The sequence below is a fragment of the Hibiscus syriacus genome, unplaced genomic scaffold, assembly GCF_006381635.1.
Source record: "Hibiscus syriacus cultivar Baekdansim isolate YM2019G1 unplaced genomic scaffold, ASM638163v2 tig00111028_pilon, whole genome shotgun sequence".
NCBI lineage: Eukaryota > Viridiplantae > Streptophyta > Magnoliopsida > Malvales > Malvaceae > Hibiscus > Hibiscus syriacus.
The window spans coordinates 324869-345368 of NW_024062961.1; the positions used below are offsets into that span (position 1 = coordinate 324869).

At 36.0% G+C, this 20500-nt stretch overlaps 3 protein-coding genes and 1 long non-coding RNA gene across 5 annotated transcripts; 2 read left to right on the forward strand and 2 right to left on the reverse strand.

Annotated features, from left to right (window-relative positions):
• On the forward strand, window positions 1–3097 carry LOC120151167 (probable inorganic phosphate transporter 1-3). Of its 2 annotated transcripts, none has more exons than XM_039163703.1 (2): window positions 1–76; window positions 1461–3097. In XM_039163703.1, the coding sequence occupies exon 2, from the start codon at window positions 1469–1471 to the stop codon at window positions 3071–3073; it is 1605 nt and encodes a 534-aa protein (XP_039019634.1). In that variant the 5' UTR covers window positions 1–76; window positions 1461–1468; the 3' UTR covers window positions 3074–3097. The 2 variants fall into 2 exon arrangements, with proteins under 2 accessions (XP_039019634.1, XP_039019635.1); XM_039163704.1 differs by having other exon boundaries at window positions 20–76; window positions 1467–3097.
• A 197-nt stretch (window positions 3098–3294) lies between these two features.
• On the reverse strand, window positions 3295–3837 carry LOC120151189. Its single transcript, XM_039163718.1, has one exon. It carries the CDS (start codon window positions 3835–3837, stop codon window positions 3295–3297), a length of 543 nt encoding a protein of 180 aa, XP_039019649.1.
• A 1218-nt stretch (window positions 3838–5055) lies between these two features.
• Window positions 5056–6251, forward strand: LOC120151168 (peroxygenase-like). The gene is given in 7 exon segments (XM_039163705.1): window positions 5056–5181; window positions 5257–5406; window positions 5499–5584; window positions 5720–5814; window positions 5891–5970; window positions 5973–6015; window positions 6084–6251. Coding segments are annotated over 7 exon segments (705 nt in total). The 5' UTR covers window positions 5056–5084; the 3' UTR covers window positions 6238–6251.
• A 5901-nt stretch (window positions 6252–12152) lies between these two features.
• On the reverse strand, window positions 12153–12995 carry LOC120151176. Its single transcript, XR_005518597.1, has 3 exons — window positions 12671–12995; window positions 12439–12571; window positions 12153–12178 (listed from the first exon to the last, which is right to left on the reverse strand). It is a non-coding gene; the product is annotated as an uncharacterized LOC120151176 (long non-coding RNA).
• Window positions 12996–20500: the final 7505 nt, after the last annotated feature.

Sequence of the window (20500 nt, forward strand, 5' to 3'; positions counted from 1 at the left end):
TAATCCACCATTTCCTCTTTATCATTTCTTTCTTTCCTTCCATCCTTCACTGCCATACTATTTGAAGATAACACAGGTTAGTGATGAACCACGAGTTGACAAAATACATCTTCCCATCCGAAAGCTTTAAATTTTTATTTCTATTTTATGTTGATGATATGTTTTCGTTTATGTAAAATCTTATCTATGTTCTTGACTACTGTTATTGTGTTCCAAAACACTAAACTATAAACATCTTTGCCTATAATATTTCAATTCAAACGTGGTCAAGTTTTATAATGTCCGAAACTTAGGTAATAGATAAGTATTGAATTTATAAAATCGATTTTCATTCAATAAATTCACGGTTTTATCTCTTAAATATGAATTTAAATTTTAGATATTTTATAAATTTTTTGATCTCATCTGTGGATCGCATTGGAAAGTTTAAATTGATATATATTTTTATTTATATTTAAGTAAGTGTCCGAAACCAGCCATTTATGTCTTTATACATATATAAAGTCAACTAATTATACATAAATCTAGTCACTTTCAGCGTTGACCTAAGTAGTGATATATTTTTTATTCACTTCAAGTTCTCTTATGCGTTGAATTTTTTTTTCACGAGATACTATTCTCGCCAGATTAATTGCTCAGATGGGGTCATATCTACAGTTCCTATGTAGGTTGTCAGGTGCTTCGGGCGACGTCCCCGCGATGTGGTGAGATTGGGTAGGCCGCCATGCAGTCCCCATGGCCAGTTCCCCATCCGCTATCTCACTGTAAATATATTAAGCAACAACCAAAACAAATATATTAAGGAAATAGTCCAAAGAAAAGAAGAACTGAACAATAACAAGTAAATGCTACAAATCAAATGTTTATATTATATTCAGGCAAATTACAACAGAACAATGATTATTAGGATTAACAGGATGAGGTACGGGATCTATAAAAATGAAGTCAGACCTATTATGGACTGCATGGTGACCTTTGGGGACTGCATGGCGACCTACCCCGACGTCGCCCGGAGTACCTAGCGACCTATATGGAGACTGTAGATATCACCACATCTGAGTAATTAATCTGGCGAAAACAGTATCTCGTGAAAAAAAAATTCAACGCATTATCTCGTTGATTTTGCCCTGATAATTCATTTATTATCCATTAGTTAGGTTTAGTCACCCACACGTAACGAAATTATCATTCATATATATATATATATATATATATATATATATTATAGTTGAATTGTTTGACTAATATTCTTTTTACGTATTTGTTGAATGATTATACACATATTGATTAAAAAAACAAATTTAATGTAATAATTGTAACTTACTTATATAAACCAAGTAATATTTGGTTAATTAGATTATCGGACCAAATTAATTTAATAATTTTGATTTAGTGATATAATAATGCCAAATTTAATGTAATAATTGTAAGTTACTGATATAATAATGGCATTTTGCAAGGTGCAGGCATGGCTAGAGAACAGTTAGGAGTGCTGGGCGCACTGGATGCAGCCAAGACTCAATGGTATCATTTCACCGCCATAGTTATCGCAGGGATGGGATTTTTCACCGATGCTTACGATCTCTTTTGCATCTCCATCGTCACCAAGTTACTCGGTCGTATATATTACCATGTCGATGGTGCACCCAAGCCCGGAACCCTACCTCCGAATGTTGCGGCCGCTGTCAATGGTGTCGCTTTAGTTGGCACGTTAGTAGGACAACTGTTTTTCGGGTGGCTCGGCGACAAATTGGGCCGGAAAAAGGTCTATGGTATCACTTTGCTTCTCATGGTTGTTTGCTCTATTGCCTCTGGGTTGTCATTTGGAAGCAATGCAAAGGGTGTTATCTCTACCCTTTGTTTCTTCCGATTTTGGCTCGGTTTCGGCATCGGTGGCGACTACCCTCTTTCAGCTACGATTATGTCTGAATACGCCAACAAAAGGACCCGCGGAGCATTTATTGCAGCGGTCTTTGCGATGCAAGGGTTCGGGATTTTAGGTGGTGGTATTGTAGGTCTAATTGTGTCTGCTTCATTTGATCATGCATTCAAGGCACCTCCCTATTCTGTGAATGCGGCAGCCTCCACCGTACCGCAGGCTGACTATGTCTGGCGCATAATTTTGATGTTTGGAGCACTCCCAGCCGCTCTCACTTATTATTGGCGAATGAAGATGCCCGAAACGGCTCGGTTTACGGCCCTCGTCGCGAAGAACGCGAAGCAGGCTGCGGCGGACATGTCGAAAGTGTTGAATGTAGATCTTGAAGCAGAGGAAGATAAAGTTATAAAGATGTCGGGAAGTAAAGCGAATTCCTTTGGCTTGTTCTCCAAGGAATTTTTGAAACGCCACGGACTTCATTTGCTCGGAACTACAAGCACTTGGTTCCTATTAGACATAGCATTTTACAGCCAAAACCTATTCCAAAAGGACATCTTCAGTGCGATTGGATGGATTCCTTCGGCTGCAAGCATGAATGCAATCCATGAAGTGTACAAAATTGCAAGAGCTCAAACGTTGATCGCCCTATGCAGTACCGTTCCGGGGTATTGGTTAACGGTGGGATTGATTGATATCATCGGAAGATTCTCTATTCAATTGTTGGGATTCTTCTTCATGACAGTGTTCATGTTTGCTCTTGCAATCCCATACCACCATTGGACATTGGAACCCAATAGAATCGGCTTTGTGATAATGTATGCACTAACCTTCTTTTTTGCCAATTTTGGACCCAATACTACAACATTCGTTGTGCCCGCTGAGATCTTCCCGGCAAGATTACGGTCAACCTGCCATGGAATATCAGCTGCAGCAGGGAAAGCCGGTGCCATCGTCGGTGCATTTGGGTTCTTATACGCAGCTCAAAGCACCGATCCAGCCAAGACCGATGCGGGCTACCAGACAGGCATTGGTGTCCGATATTCACTTATCATGCTCGGGGTCATCAATTTCTTTGGAACGTTGTTCACCCTACTGGTGCCTGAACCCAAGGGCAAATCACTTGAGGAATTAACCGGTGAAAATGCAGATGAAAATGAGGTTCAAAATGCTACTTCAAGGATCTTTTCTATCTGATTTTCACTTACAAACTGTATTTTAGTAATTTCCAAACTTTTTCTTGTTGGTTTTACTGTTCAACTATATGGATTATGGTACCTGAGGTAGGTTTTTAAGCAGTAAGATAGTTTCAAAGGTTCGTTTAAAACCTTACATGTCATGCTTAAGCAGATTAGTTATGTGTCAACTCATAACATTGTTGATAACAAAATTATTGTTTAGAAAATTATTCATTTGGTTCAAAGATCCATCTGCACAGCTTGTAAATGGTCACTTCCATATTTATCCATGGTCGCTTGGATAGCCGAAATTTTGTTCTTGAGGTTCTTCTTGTCTTGGATAATGTGACCAACGACGTTTTTGTTCCAGATTTTAAGAGATTCAGTAAAGTTGTTGATAGCTTGTTGTATGTTACCCTTGAAATTCCAGTTATCTTGGACAAAATAATTAAACTGAGGTTGCTTTGTCCAACCTGCAAAAAAACGAAAACGTCTCGAAAGGACGTGGGTCGGATTACCAGAGGAACGAAGTAACATATGTCTATGATCAGATTTAATGCGGGGAAGGTGATAAACAGTCACAACCGGGGCGATCATGTTCCAGCAATCATTTGCCACCATTTTATCCGGTTGTTCAAAGACCCCACCTCGCATCCAGGTAAATTGAGGGCCTTTGAAGCCCAAATCCATAAGATTATGCTGGGTGAAGAAATTCTTGAAAGAGTTTACAGCCAGTTCCTCTGCGAGCTCCGCCAACCTTTTCGGAGCTAGATAGGATGGCATTGAAGTCTCCGAATAAGACCCAAGGGGTTCCACTAGCTGTTTGAATACCTCTTAAATCACTCCTCAACGCCTTGCGTTTTTGCTAAAGAAACGAAGATGGGGATCGAGATATTGATATCTGTAACTTTCGTGTGTATGAATTGACGGTGAATACTCAAAGCCATGCTTTGCTATGACCTTGTCAGGTTTGCATCCGCTGATTCTAGGTTCCAAGAGAGCCACCGTCTTCGGCTTGTGTTATTGTTTTGTTTCAAAGACACGTGACGTTGTGAACATGCAATTTGCCATGTTTCAAGTAGTGTCCCGTCCACGCTTAGTCCTATGTATTTTCGGATATCAAATATTATTTTATTCAAACTTTTAGATATTTAAAAATAATAATATAATTATTATTGTATTTTTTATTTTTTATTATTATTGTAGGACATAGTAATTATTGTTTATGAAGCTCTATGACATTTATTAAGAAAAATAATCATAAAATTGAATTATTTAATTAATACTAGTTCAAAATAAACTAAACAAACTAAAACATAAAACATTGCGGTATTATGGGACTGTTATTTAAATCTTTGATCTGAAATTTTCAATATTTTTGAAATTTGTTTGCACATTAAGAACACATTGGCAAAAGTTTGTTTTATATTATATAAATATAATAAATGACAAATTTAATTGCGTTGAATATGTTTTATAAAATATTAGAATGTATACAAAATCTATTTTTATTATTGATTTTCAATTTTTATCTAAGAAATATATATTTTTATTAATTTAGGGTGAATATAAGATAATAGATGTTCAAAAAACTTTTAACCATTTGATAATGAACATTCATACATCTTTATAAATGTTATATTTAAACTTAAAACTTTAAGAGATAACAATAATAAACTGTTTAATTACTTAATTCGTGCTCGCTATTTCGCTAATTAAATACCGAAAAATCATTTACTCATGATTAAAGAGGAGGATCCAAAAGTTAAGATTAATCAATAATTTTGTAAAAAGAAAAAAAAAATCTTATTTTGATGAATTACTATGTTTTTATCCTTTTCTTGGAAGGTGCCAAATGTTAGGGTGAAGAAAGAAAACGTCATGGAAAGCATGCAAATGTCTCCACCCCAATAAGGTTTCCCTGCATGGCTTCCACGTAATTATACTATCTCATGTTAAAAACAGATGCTCTTTTACCATTATATATAGAGAGGAAAATAGGCCAAAAAAAGGAGAGAAATCGAAGAGCAATGGAAAACGATGCATTGGCAACTGAAGCTCCTTATGCACCAGTCACTTATGGAAGGAGAGTGAGAAACGACTTGGAAGATACACTTCCCAAACCTTGTAAGCTTTATTGTCCCAAATTATTTTCCAGAATTTTGAATTTACAGTTTGAAAGTTGATTGTTGGAGCAATCAGATATGGCCAGAGCTTTGGCGGCACCGGATGTCGATCACCCTAATGGAACGACGAGCCACAACCATAATGGCATGACTGTTCTTCAACAGCACGTCGCTTTTTTCGACCAGGACCACAACGGGATCGTCTATCCTTGGGAGACTTACGCCGGTACAATTCTTTCTCAAATGTTATATTTATAGGTTTTGAATCTAGTTTGTTGGACTAATTAAAAGGATCTTCCAATTTCGATTCCGAGACAGGTTTTCGGGCTATCGGATTTAATCCCATCTCCTCTCTGACTATATCCGTTCTTATTAATGGAGCCATGAGCTATCCTACACTTCCGGTGGTTTTCATTGTTAACTATCTTTTATGTCTGTAGTTATTGTTGTACCACTTTTTGTGGCTCTTCATCCAAATAAGAAGGATGAACCATCTATAATGTTTTACGGTATAAAAATGGTGAATGTTTCGATTGCAGGGGTGGATACCTTCACCGTTCTTGCCGATATACGTTCACAACATACATAAAGCCAAGCACGGTAGCGACTCGGGCGTTTACGACACCGAAGGGAGGTAATTAAGCATTCACTTGGCTAACCGATGGAAAATTATTTGAATTAACCGAGGCATTGGAACATGTGTATTATAGGTACATTCCTGTGAACCTTGAAAACATGTTCAGCAAATACGCTCGAACAGTACCGGACAAATTCACACTGAGAGAACTATGGCAATGACGGAGGGGAATCGAATCACATACGACTTCTTCGGATGGTTTGTTACTTGGTAATCCCTTTTTGTAATTTGATTTTGAGATTGCTAGTCTAATGCCTCGAATGTAGGATTACGACCAAGTTGGAGTGGGCTATTCTATATGTCCTAGCACGGGACGAGGAAGGCATGCTGTCGAAAGAAGCGGTACGACGATGTTTCGACGGTAGCTTGTTCGAGTATTGCGCAAAGATGAAGGAGGGTGGGCATGGGAAAATGGGTTGAGTTCAATGTATAAGCTTTTGCAATCTATAGCTTAGTTTCCGATTAGTGTATCTGTTAGCTTTATTTGCAGCGCATAGATATGGCTTTTCAATTCTTTTAGCCTTTAGGTCCAGTTTCAGTACCTTCATCTGCTAATAAAGGTCGGGTTAGTTATTCTTAATATTTATAATATATATTAAATTAATGGATAATATTTATTTTAAAATTATATGAATTATATAATTTTTTGAAGTTATATTTTCGATAAAAATTTTAATTTTTTTATCTCTCACTACTTACATTATTATTATTTTTCCAATCTACAACAAAATTTAATAATCAATATGTTTTTAAAAATTAATATTTAGTTTTAAAACCAATAATTTATCTCATAATATTAGAGATGTTGACTTTATTTAAATGGGCTAGCGATTGCTAAGACCATAACATAATGATTATCATTTGGGTTAATTCTAACGTTTTGACCTTATTTTTTAAAATATTTGATTCTCGTCATTTTTAAAAATTATTTTAAAATATTTTTTTATATTTAATAAAATAATTTTTTTATTCTTCTTTTTAGAATATTTTTTTGGATAATCAATTTCATTACCCAAGAAAGCAGAATTCTGCTACAAAAAAAACCAACTCATTACAACACATCATCCATCTAATAGCAAAGCATTACCAAAGAGAACATATGCAAAACAAAGGCTAACAAGGAACAGAGAAAACAACATCACAATTATGAAATTATCACAGCTAACACAAAGGGCAATGTTCCTAGAGTCACTTCTGTTAATTGGCCAACCATCGAGTCGAATCTGGATATCAGTTTTAATGCTCAGCAGGATATCACTCATCGGCCTAAGCAATCCACCATACAGTCTGTTGTTCCTTTCTCTCCATATGACATACACAATACAGTCTGTTGTTCCTTTCTCTCCATATGACATACACATAGTTTGTCAAAGCAAGCTTAAACACTCGTGAGAAGGGACTTTCCTTTAAGGCAGTGAGCAGCCCATGAAAGCTCGCCTTCCCAGTGGCTTACTCTTCGGTTAACTCCACAGAGCAGAATGATGGCCTTCCAGAGGCTTTTAGCATAATCACATTCAAAGAAAATGTGATTTCTAGTCTCAGGCACCAAATCACAGAAGAGACATCGATCATTCTCTATTACTAGTCCCATTCGCATCAGTCTAACCCGGGTGGGAAGCCTATCCAAAATGGCCATCCACAGAATTATGCTATGCTTAGGGATGCGCCCGGAAAACCAAACCAGATGATGCCAAGCAACCTTTGGAGCCACGATGCGCAAGTCCTCCCATATCTGTCTAGTACTGAGGGCACAATCACGGTTAACAAAGAGACGATTAACCGAATGTCTCATCTTCAACAGCTTTTTGAAATTCCAGCTAGCATCAGTAGGAGGAACCATATGCCAAAAATCTGTATTTTTAATAACATAAGACCGAGTCCAAGCCACCCACAAGGAACCCTCATCAGTCAATAAGTTTTGAATCAACCTCACAGAACAAGCCCTATTCCATCCTTGTATATCAATAACACCAAGGCCCCCTTCATACTTTGGAAGACAGATATGTCTCCAGCTCACCCTAGCTCCCTTAGCAGGAAGATCAGCACCCTTCCAGAAATACCGAGAGCATAACTGCTCAACTTTCTTGATTACCCCCGAGGAAGCATAACTTGCCTACACCAATAATTAGTTAGGCTGAACAAAACAGAACGCACTTACTGGAGCCTGCCAGCAAAACTCAAATGTTTATTTCCCCACAATGTCAACCTAGCTCTGATTTTATCAATGAGACTAAGGCAGTCTCTCTCCGTGAGCTTCTTAGTCACCAAAGGAATTCCTAAGTAACGAGCAGGGAGTTTGCCTAATTTAAAACCAGTGCCCTCACTGATGGCAGTGCATTGAGCAACAGTTAACCCCGCTACAAAAATCTCACTTTTGTTAATATTGAGCTTCAACCCAGACATGAGATAGAAAACTTCCAGAACAGCTTTGACACCACTAATAGAGTCAACAGAGGGCTTGCAAAAGATGAGGAGATCATCCGCAAAGCAAAGATGGGTTAAACCAATCCTTTTACACTTGGGATGATAATTGAAAATCCCCTTAAGAGCAGCCAGGTTTGATAGATTTGATAATACATTCATGGCAAGCACAAAGAGATAAGGTGAAAGGGGGTCACCTTGCCTAACACCACGAGCCCCCCTAAAATAACCAACTAAACTGCCATTTATTACAATCGAATAGCTAGGCTTGGTAAAACAAGGAGAAATCCAGCTAATAAATCTAGCAGGAAGGCCAAGAGCAGTGAGAACAACAACTAAGAAATCACAATTGAGAGAATCAAACGCTTTCTGTAGATCCAACTTTAAGGCACATCTAGGGGAAATGTTCTTTCTACTATAGCCCCTAACAACCTCTTGGGCAAGGAGGGTATTATCCACTATACTCCTACCTTTAACAAAAACAGTTTGATTCTTTAAAACCATGCTAGGGAACACAGTAGACAATCGTCTCACTAAAATCCTTGTAATGGTCTTATATATCACTGTGCAGCATGATATAGGCTTGAAGTCCTTGACAAGGCTAGGATTTGGCACTTTAGGAACCAAGACTACAGCAGTGGCATTAAAGGCATGGAGAATAAAAGATATGTCAAAGCAATACCTGATAGCAGCAACAAAATCCACACCCACTATGGACCAAGCTTTCTTGAAGAAGAATGGATTAAAGCCATCGGGCTCAGGAGATTTATCATTGCCTTGCCCCCAAATGGCTTCTTTAATTTCAGCATCAGAAACATCTCTGCATAGTTTGCCGTCAGCGCCTGTAGGGAGTAAGAAATTAAGAAGACCCCTAATAGTAGAAACAGTGCTGCCCAGGACATTATCATCTACCAAACCCAGCTGATTCTGGAAAAATTTAATCACCTCAGCCGAAATACCATCAAAAGAGTCCAATCTATTCCCCGCTTGGTCATAGAGAACTCTGATTGTATTACTCTTTGTTCTGCTAGCCACTACTGAGTGGAAGAATTTCGTCCCTTGGTCACCCTCTTTGATCCAATTGGCTTTAGCTTTTTGTTTGTAAAATAGTAACTCAGCCTCTTCAAGATTTTTTAGCTCCCTTTCTACTTGAAGTTCATTCTCAATGCTGCTGCCAGCAGAACCCCATTGAAGATTAGCAAGCTGAATACTAAGGAGTTCCTCTCGCTTCTGTTTCACCTTATTTGAAATGTCATTGAAATGAGCTTTATTTAAAGCCTTGAGAGAGCACTTCAACCTCTTCAATTTTTGGAACAAAACCTGAGATGGATTTCCAACCATTGGTTGCTGCCAAGAATCTCTTACAATGTTTAAAAACCCCGGGTGCAAGGCCCAAAAGTTGAAAAATTTGAACGGCTTTGGCCTTGCAGTAGGGGCTGCCTTGTGGAGCCACACAAAGGCAGGGCAGTGATCCGAGTCCCCAGGGGCCTGAAACTCCACTGCAGAATCTGGGAAAACATCGATCCACCTTGGGTTTATCATGACACGATCAAGCTTACGAGCCAAATAAGTATCCTGTTGTTTATTTAACCAAGTGAAGCAAGGACCATTGTAGGGGTGATCAAAAATCCCCAAATTATCCACACAATTCCGAAATTCAGAACTGTCAACCAAAGTTGAGGAACTAACATAAACCGAGCTTTCCTCGACATTCAAGATGATGTTGAAGTCACCACCTATAAGCCATGGAAGATCTCCCACAGTACATTCCAGAGAGTTGAGTTGACTCTATAACTGCCTCCTACAATTTCCCTCATTCAAACCATAAACAACAGTAAGAATAAAAGTGTTACCCCCAATAGCACATCTAACAGAAATACATTGGTCAAAAACAGAAACAACTGAGCAATCCATACATCTACGCCAGAGAACCCAAATTCGACCGTTGGCAGCATGATTATAATTACAGCAAGCTTCCCAATCACTAAAATTTCGACTTAGAATAGCCAAAGAGCTATCAACCTTAACTCGAGTTTCCAATAAGCAGAGAACATCAATTTGGCAATTTGCAGCCCACCTCATCACTTTACCTTGCTTGCGAGGATTATTAAATCCTCGAACATTCCAGTAACAAATTAACATAAGGGATTTAGGGAAGAAGAGGCACAACCTCTATCCTCCATCTTCATAACTTTGTCAACCTGCTCCTTCTTCTTTAATTTCAAATCCTGGACCAGTTTAGCCACCCCAAGCGAAGCTGCTCGTTGCTTCTTACCCGAGTCCTCAACCGGCTGCAAATGTTCAGGATCAATGGAGGCCAGAATCTCAAATTTATTCTTGGAGCTCCCCATAGTAGTTTTACCTGGCCTACCTCTTCCACGCTTCAATGGGGGGTTGCTACCAGGAGGACCCTCCTTAGTGATCTGTTTAGTGCCATCTTTAGCTCCATCCCCTGAAGCAGCTTGAGCCTTGTCTAAACAAGTATCAACAACACCTTCAGAATTACATAGATCAATCTGCTCAGTTTGAATGCTACCTCCAGGAGCTACTATAGGATTTTGCTTCTCAGCCTCAACTATACTATTATTTACAGTATCATCTAGTTTAGCTTCATGTACTGTTTGCTTTACCCTCTATTCTTGCTTCTTCCCCAGAGGGCAGAATTTAACAGAATGCCCAAATCTCTTACACTCCACACAAGATGAAGGCCTCCAAGGAACAACAACCTTAATTCGGGCAATAGAATCATCGCAAAGCAACACATCTATGTAATCTGGAATCTTAGAATTTACAGAAATTTATATACAAACCGTAGCAAACTCCAATCTCTCCCTAGAAGCTGTAATAGAGTCCATGTGAAGAGGCTTACCAATTGCACTTGCAATGTAGCTTAAACCGCTATTTGAAAATAATTCCAAGGGGACATTGAAGAGCTGAAACCAAATTGGCATGCGATCCAAATCGAAGTGCAGCTCCTTCAAATTCGGCTCCCACTTCCTAAGGAAAAGAGGCTTGTGTTGAATATGCCAGGGACCATTCTCTAAAACCCAATCCCTGGCATACGAACCAGTAAAAGAAAAAACAAAAAGATTGGATCCCGCAATGCTCACCTTCACCGGAGCAGCCTTGTTCCACATCAGGTCAATCGTCTTCTGCAATAATCCAAAATTGGGGGTTGAGCCTATAAATTGCCCAACAAGAGCATACCTCCATTCTAAGATCCCCTCCTCGAATATGTGCTTCGGAGGTTTCACAATAAGCGAACCCTCAATCTCCATTGGAGGGAAGAAATCTAATTCTTGCTCATTGCCCGCCGCAAACAATTTTCTCCAATCAGTTGCAGATCCCGTAGACATCGCCAACAAAACCCCCAAATCACAAGCAGAATAAAAAGAAATTCAATCTAGTCGAGAAATCAGAAGGAAAGGATGATTCGTCTTCAATCGCTGTTAGTCTTCATTTTAAGTTAAATTATTTTAATATTTGATAAAATAATTATTTTAATTTTTATTCCTCTTTTTAGTACATTTTAGTCTTCATTTTAAATTAAAAAAGTTTTTATTAATCGTGTATTACTAATACTTTTTCGCTTTGGGTCTAAATCTTTAAAAAAAATAAGGATTAAAATGTTTTTTTTTTTATAAACGTTGAGGATTAAAATAATTATTTTTATCATATTTTTTATTTACATCATTTGGGTTAAGTCCTTAAATTAATAAAAAATAAAGGTAAAATTTTATTAGATAAAATTTTTATTAGATTCTATTTTGTCATACATCGAAATGTAGTGCTAACAACATACATTAATATGAATCATTAATATTTTTTATAGGTAAAATTCATAATTGATTATTAAATTTAATAATATCTTATTATGTTGTTAGCACTACATTTCGATGTATGACAAAATAGAATCCAATTCAGCAATATATCCTTCCACCTGTTTCAACCTCGCAAAAAGTTAGCACAATAGTCGCTTATAATTTTACGTCTACAATTATATTACTTCAAAACAAAATTTGACAATTTTCAAACATTCAAAAAAGTCTGAACAAAAATACATAAGCAAACTTGAAACCTTAGTCTTCCGCTAATGCTATTATCATTCTATATTTTTTTTTAAATTTTTTTTGAAAGAACGAAAAACACACTTGACTAAAAGGATTAAAAATAGAAATAACAAATTTAAAAAGTAATTACCCTGCCATAAGCATTAATATCGAGGCCATTAGCGAGCAGATCGGCTACATCTTTCTTCAAAAACTTGAGCGTCGCAGTCTTCTTCCTCCTTATCACCTCGATCCGACTCTTTATCAGTTTTATCAATGATTTGCTGCAAATGAAAAAAGAAAGAGAAAAAAATTCTCATCAATTTGATTTTCCAAAAATTAAGAAAAGAAACAGCCCATTAATTCGAAGAGATTATAAAAACCATTTGGAGGCAAAACCACGGCCAAAGATCCCGTCCAGCATCTCCGATCACTTATTCAACTGCAAACTAAAAAACGAGACCGTAAACTCATAATGCAAGTCAGTAAAATGAGAGATCTGCCATTAAAGAAGACGAGAAAAGGTCCTTTGCTTAAAGCTTTCTTCAGTGCCGTTTCTCAGACAATTTTCCTTTTTTTTATTTTTAAGAAACACTTGTTTACAGCTTTTTTTTTCCAGCAGGGCAGGGAGCTAAAAACATGGCGCCTCGTCGATGTTACGATCATACCCTTTCTGTTTCCATTTAATGACTGCGACTCTCAACCGGTCGATCATTTAAACGTTGGGAGGGTATTCTAGGGAACTAAACAAGTATTTGATTCGGTGCGGATAAAGGGGTACGTTGGATAGATATTGATCGTTAGATGAGGGCAGTGGGTGCCGAAAGATGGGTTGAGGGAATATTGATTAGTGGGAATCTAATGAGCTGGATCGCATAATTAAGGTTAATTAATGACGATGAATATTTTTAGTAATTTATGCAACGTTTAAAAAACGATTAATATAAGTTGTGATTGGTTAAATAAGTAATCGATTAAAATTTAGATCGGTTATATTATATTATTTAACTAGAAATATTATTAAGTACATTAACATATTAGGTAACGCTTATATAATGTAATAGGTAGCGTTTATATAATAAAATATGTATTTAACCGGAAATATTATCAAGTACAATAACATATTAGGTAGCGCTTATATAATGTAATAAGTAGCGCTTATATTGACCTATTTTATAAGTAAACTGGTATATTTGTACCGGTAACATTACAAATTTACCTATTACATTATAATTATCGGTTTCGATATTTTTTTGATCAATACTTTTTATAAATGTATCGATAATATATGCGTTCACCCTTTTGGGCATTCATTCTGGAAAAAAGTATCGACACAACATTAAAAAGTTTCGACACATTATGTAGACATATTCTCACATAAAATCGGTATAAATATATCGGTTATATTACAAAATTACCTATTACATCATAATTATGAGTTTCGATGTTTTTGGGATCGATACTTTTTAAAAATGTATCGATACTTTATGAGTGCACCCGTCTGGCATTCATTATGGACAAAATATATCGACACAAATTTAATAAGTTTCGATATTTTATATGATGACCTATTTTCTCATAAAACCGATATATTTATACTGGTTACATTGTAAATTTACATATTACATTATAATTATCGGTTTCGATTTTATTGTGATTGATACTTTTAATAATTGTATCGACACTTTATACGTGCACCCCGTTTGGGCATTCATTCTGGACAATAAGTATCAACACAAATTACACAAGAGTCGATATATTATGTTGACATGTTTTCTAATTAACCGGTATATTTATACCGGGTACATTGTTAATTTACCTATTACATTATAATTATTGGTTTCCAAGTTTTTTGGGTCGATACTTTTAGAAAATGTATCGACATATATTTAGGTAGTTATTGTACACACCTAAATATGTCACGCGAATTTAATGTTGTACCCACCCTTTAACTACCACTACCAATACCACATCCTATTGAAAGCATGACTGAAACATGATGAGTGAACCTTTACTTACATCTCCATTAACTCTGGGACCACTGAACTTGCATAACAAAATTTTTGCCATGGATCATACTGATGTAGACAATGTTAAGCCAACCGAGGAATGCCATGAAGTACATAATGTTGATGAATCTGACAGATTGGTTGGTCAGCTCTACTCTTCACGTGATCAAACTTGGTACTTTTACAAGGGATTCGCACGGGAATATGGGTTTAGTGCACGTAAGGGAACAACACGGCTTGACGTGGAATGGAATTTGAAGATACAAGAATTTTGTTGTACCAAAGAAGGGTTTCGAGTATCAAAAGACAATATTGTTGATCGTCAACGTGCTCATACGCCAGTCACAAGAATAGGATGCAAGGCTAAAGTCGTAGTTACAACAACAAATACAAACGATCACTGGGTTATAAGTAAGTCTTATCATAAACATAATAATGCATTGTGCACACCTGCTATGACACCATTTATGCGTTCTAATAGAGCTATAAGTAAGGCTGTTATCGATGAGATAACAATATTGAAAGAGGTCGGTGTTGGCACGTCACAAGTAATGAGCTATTTAACACAGCAGGTAGGGGGCTATCATAATGTTGGATTTACACATAAAGACCTCTACAATGCACTTCAAAGAGGTAAAGCAAAGGAAATCGTCGATGGGGATGTGAATGCGCTTATTGCTTACTTTGATTATAAGAAACATGATGATCTCGGGTTTTTTTTATGACATACTTGGTAGAAGAATCAGGGGCATTGCATAATCTTATTTGGTCGGATTCTACATCGAGATCAGATTACACATGCTTCGGTGATGTAATTGCGTTCGACACAACATACAAAGATAATTTGTATGGTCGACCAATTATGCCTATTGTCGGTGTCAATCATCACCATAACACAATTGTGTTTGCTACTGTCATAATCGCTGACGAGACGTTCCAATCTTTCGAGTGGGTGCTACAGAATTTTTTAGAAGCCATGATGAATAAATCACCTATTTCAGTTGTCACCGATAGGAATAGGGCAATGCAGAGGGCTATCAAATCTATTATCCCTTATGCTAAGCACATATTATGTTCTTGCCATCTTTCTCGCAATGCACAAGCTAACATTGGTGACCCAAAATTTACAAAAGCATTCTCAAAATGCATGGCTTCCTGGTGGATAACTGAGGAATTCGATATTCAATGGCGTTCGGTTGTTTCAGAATTCAACGTCGAAAAGCATCCATGGGTGATTGAGAAGGGAAATACTCAGCATGTATGGGCACAAGCATATCTAACTGGTCATTTCTTTGCCAATATTCGCTCAACATAAAGGTGCGAGTCTATGAATGCTTCACTAGCGATTGCACTGAAACACAATAAGACATATTTAGATGTTGTTCGTACAATTGAAGATGGAATTAATAGAATGCGTATGAACGAGTTGAAAGCTGATTACTTAAGTTCCCAGACGAAGTCCTTCCAGATCACAAAATTGGTCGAACTTGAAAACCATGCTGCTGAGATTTTTACCCGCGAATCTTTTTGTGCGTTCCAAGATGAACTTCAACGGGAGACATTGTACCGGATTGAGGAAGAGATTTAGTCCTTATCATATGAATGTCAACATTATATTTTGACAAAATACAACATTTGAAATTAGTTTTGATTCTCGTACGAAAACCCTAATTTACTCCTGCAAAAAAATCGAGACCATTGGACTTCCGTGTCACCATCAACTTCACATTTTGAAGCACTTGGATTACACATATTTTCCTGGGACTTTTGATTCAAAGTAGGTAGACTAAGGATGCGAAGGCTTCTGCACCCAGTTATGTTGACTTGAATGTGCCTCCAGAAGTGATGCAAATGGCAAGGTTCGATGTTCTACGTTCAACGTCAAGTAGGTTATGCTATATTGCATCAAAGACAGACACGTCTTTCAAAACTGCAAGAGATTAGATGAAAAGACTAATACAAGAATTTGAAAACTCGTTTGGTTTGAATGATTCAATCAACCAGAGCAGTGTAGTAAACAACGTTCGCGACCCTCAACGAAAACAACGCAAGCAAAAAGAAGTTTTGAAGAACAAGGTCGAGAAGAAAATTAGGTGATGTGGGTACTGCAACGGTGAGGGACATAACAAACTAACATGTCCTCAAGTCAAGATCAGTTTGAATACAAGCACACAGCCTAGATCAACTGATTTTTTCGAAGACGAAATAGAATGGCCATTCAGTCCCGCACATGATGACAACGATCTCCATATATCATAAGTATCAATATGACTCCTATTGTGTATAAGAAACATTTATAACAACCTATTGCTAGCTTTTCTCATCTCATACATAATTACATTCACATATAAAATTATAAATCGTATATAACTTATACAAAATTAACCATACATTAACAAAATTTCCTCTCTTAGTCTATTTTGATTGTGGCTTACGAGACCGTTTAATATTTCATCTGCATCATCACATAAATGCCAAACAATATGTAGACTATAGTCTCCCGCAATCATGGCCGGAGTCAGTTCTGTAACTGGGATTATCCAGATTACTCATGTTGACTGCATAGCCAATAAAACTATCCTTATATAAAATTAAGAACAGTTCTTCAACAACTGAATACAACTATTAAATGTAATATTCAATCATGAACTCCTTACGTTGGAGGGCTCTAAACCCTAAACCATCAAATGAAGCTTGCCTTACCAATTCCTAGCTTACCATTTAGACCCTGCAAGGGGTTTTATTGGCTATGTTGTCAACATGATTATGAGTTTCCTTTATCATTTCGCATTCAATAAGACTGTAAAGATTTGAATCAATTAAATTTGACTAAATATTTTAATCCAATTACCATTTCGAGAACAATTACTTGAATACATTGATACTTATTGGTCGCTTTCGATTTTCTTCAATATTGATACGCTAGGGCTCCATTTGAAGGTCATCATCTTCGCAAACAAAAATTGAACTTGCAACCTATAACCATTCACAAATAGCAAAATTTAAAACCTAACCCCTCTTTCTGAAGATTTTTTTTAAAAATTAGGGTTTCGACAACATACCTATCGAGCACAAGAAGTGAAAAAAGTGTTTGCCACATGAATAACTGATCGTAACTGTTATGAACGCTGGTATTTCTAATAGAGGGTTTATCGATTTAGGGTTTGTAGCGTTACATTATAAATAATGAATGAAGAAAAAACGTTTTGTTTATAAGTATCGACACAAATCTAAAACGTGTCGATAAATTATGTTCACCTATTTTCTCACAAAACCGATACATTTATACCGGTTACATTGTAAATTTACCTATTACATTATAATTATCGGTTTCGATGTTTTTGGGATCGATACTTTTTATAAATGTATCGACACTTTCTGAGTTCACCCTTTTGGGCATTCATTCTGGCAAAAAGTATCGACACATCATTTAAAAGTGTCGACAAATTATGTAGACCTATTCTGACATAAAATCGGTATATTTATACCGGTTATATTACAAAATTACCTATTACATTATAATTATGGGTTTCGATGTTTTAGGGATCGATATTGTTTAAAAATGTATCGACAGTTTATGAGTGCAACATTTTTGGATTTTCCTTGTGAACCAAAAGTATCGACACAAATCTAAAACGTGTCGATACATTATGTTCACCTATTTTCTAAAAAAACAGGTACATTTATACTGATACATTGTAATTTACCTATACATTATAATTATCGGTTTCGATGTTTTGGGATCGATACTTTTTATAAATATATCGACACTTTATGCGTTCACCCTTTTGGGCATTCATTCTGGCAAAAAGTATTGACATACCATTCAAAAGTGTCGACACATTATGTAGAACTATTCTAACGTAAAATCGGTATATTTATATCGGTATCACAAAATTACCTATTATATTATATTTATGGATTTTGATGTTTTTGGGATCGATACTGTTTAAAAATGTATCGACACTTTATGGGTGCACCCTTTTTGGATTTTCCTTGTGGACCAAAAGTATCGACAATAATTCTATAAGTGTCGATACATTATGTATATCTATTTTCTCAAAAAACCAGTTTATTTGTACCGGTTACATTGTAAATTTAACTATTATATTATAATTATCGGTTTCGATATTTTTGGGATCAATACTTTTTATAATTGTATCGACACTTTATGCGTTGACCCTTTTGGGCATTCATTATGGCAAAAAGTATCGACACAACATTAACAAGTGTCGACACATTATGTAAACCTATTCTCACATAAAATCGGTATATTTATACCGGTTATATTACAAAATTATCTATTACATTATATTTATTGATTTCGATGTTTCTGAGATCGATACTTTTTAAAACTGTATCGACACTTTATGAGAAACTTTAAGTTTGGAAACTTTATGTATGAAAACTTTGTTATGGAGATTATAGAAAACGATTCTTTAATAATATGTTTCGATACATTTGAACGCATATGTAAAATACATTAATAACTATTATTGATATTTCAACAATACTCAAATGTATATATATACAGAGAAGCAAATATGGAATAATCAATGATAAGCATATTAGCTAAGTTAATAAGTTTTGAAAAAGGTAAGTTGTTACCTTATAAATTAAATTGCATAATTGATTCATACTATTCAAGTAACATACGTACACAAGAAATTTAAACATAATAATGTTCAAATAATTTATACATAACAATGTTTAAATAATGTACCTACAACGAAAATAATCTGATTAAAAAGGGTTATTTCTAACGAAGTCCGGAACTTTAGGCTCTTTCAACAATTTTCCAAATACTCTCGTTACCGCCTTTTTCTGAGGACATATATAAATAATTTCAATTATCAAACTAATGTGGTGCAATTTTACTACTAAAATCGCATAAGCATAGATAAATTTGTGTCATACCTAGAGCATTGTCGCCCGAATGGGAAGCATCGTCAAAGGAATGGGATATATGTAATTGTATTTCTATATAAACACTAAATTGTTAATAAATCAAGTAGAACACTTGTTTAACTGGAAAAACATATTGCATAAATGCAACTTACCGGATTATAAATCATTTTTTCCGGTGAATCATCGATCAATAGTGTATTTAGGTCGTTAAAATAAGGAAACGCGTTCCAAACATCATTGAGATCTTTACAGTAGTAACATTATCGTATGTTTTGCATTTGTTTGATCCTTCACAAACAGTCGAACAAATTGTAGGAATCATAGACAAAAAAGTCAGCAAACTGTAATGAGATTCATCTTACCCAAGTGAATAGAAAATGGTCAGACAACAAATGTAATTTCTCAAGTACAGGGTCGATGTTATGCCTGAGATTGTAATCAAGTTTAAATTATAACAATTAATTGTATATTAACGATTTTGGCTACAGTAATTCAGTTGCTCAACAGTTCTAACCTCATCTTGGAAGACCAAATGACACAACAAAATGTCTACACAAAAATACATAAATTCATATAGTCATGTTCTGAGGACAAACATCTACAACATGAAGAAAATGAGATTAAAGTTCTACATTATATATTAAAATAATAGATACAAAGAACAAAATTAAAACCTTTAGCTCTCTTGGGATGTAGGTAAGGACATCATTGACATAAAAAATTATAAGTTTTCTTGCAGACGGCGTTGCAGATACGATATACTTGTTTGGATCATCATCATCATCATCATCTTCTTCTTCATCGTCATCTTCATCTTCATTGACCTCTTGGTTGTCCACATCTGTTAAAAGAAAATAAAATACTTTTTAGAACGTATAATGTTAGAAAACTAAATAATTAATTACCTAACTCGTTTGATTTCGTTGACATAATTCGTCACCAACATGGAGACTTCATCGCACAGTGATGAAATATCGACTTGCATTCCACTCACAAGGGAATCAATATTCTCCTGAAAATTGATAATGTATTCCATACCGTCTTAATTGTGACATCCTCTCCACTGGAGCTTCTGGAGCTTCGGAGCTTCTTCCATCATTGCGTCTCCAATTGATTGGTCGTCATAGCTAATGGGGTCCATTTCTCCCTCTCTGATCTAATCCGACATCCTTCATACGCTTCCAACCGACTTTTCAAAAATCATATCGCGCTTTTTTAATAAATAACATGTCAATCTTACGGGTTAATCGAACATGGGCGTCATACGAAAAATCAACTTCTTTCTTATTCAACAGA

What these genes read in the sequence shown, in the direction of transcription:
- LOC120151167 (XM_039163703.1), top strand. Translation starts at nt 1,469, where the DNA reads ATGGCTAGAGAACAGTTAGGAGTGCTGGGCGCACTGGATGCAGCCAAG.
- LOC120151189 (XM_039163718.1), bottom strand. Translation starts at nt 3,837, where the DNA reads ATGCCATCCTATCTAGCTCCGAAAAGGTTGGCGGAGCTCGCAGAGGAA.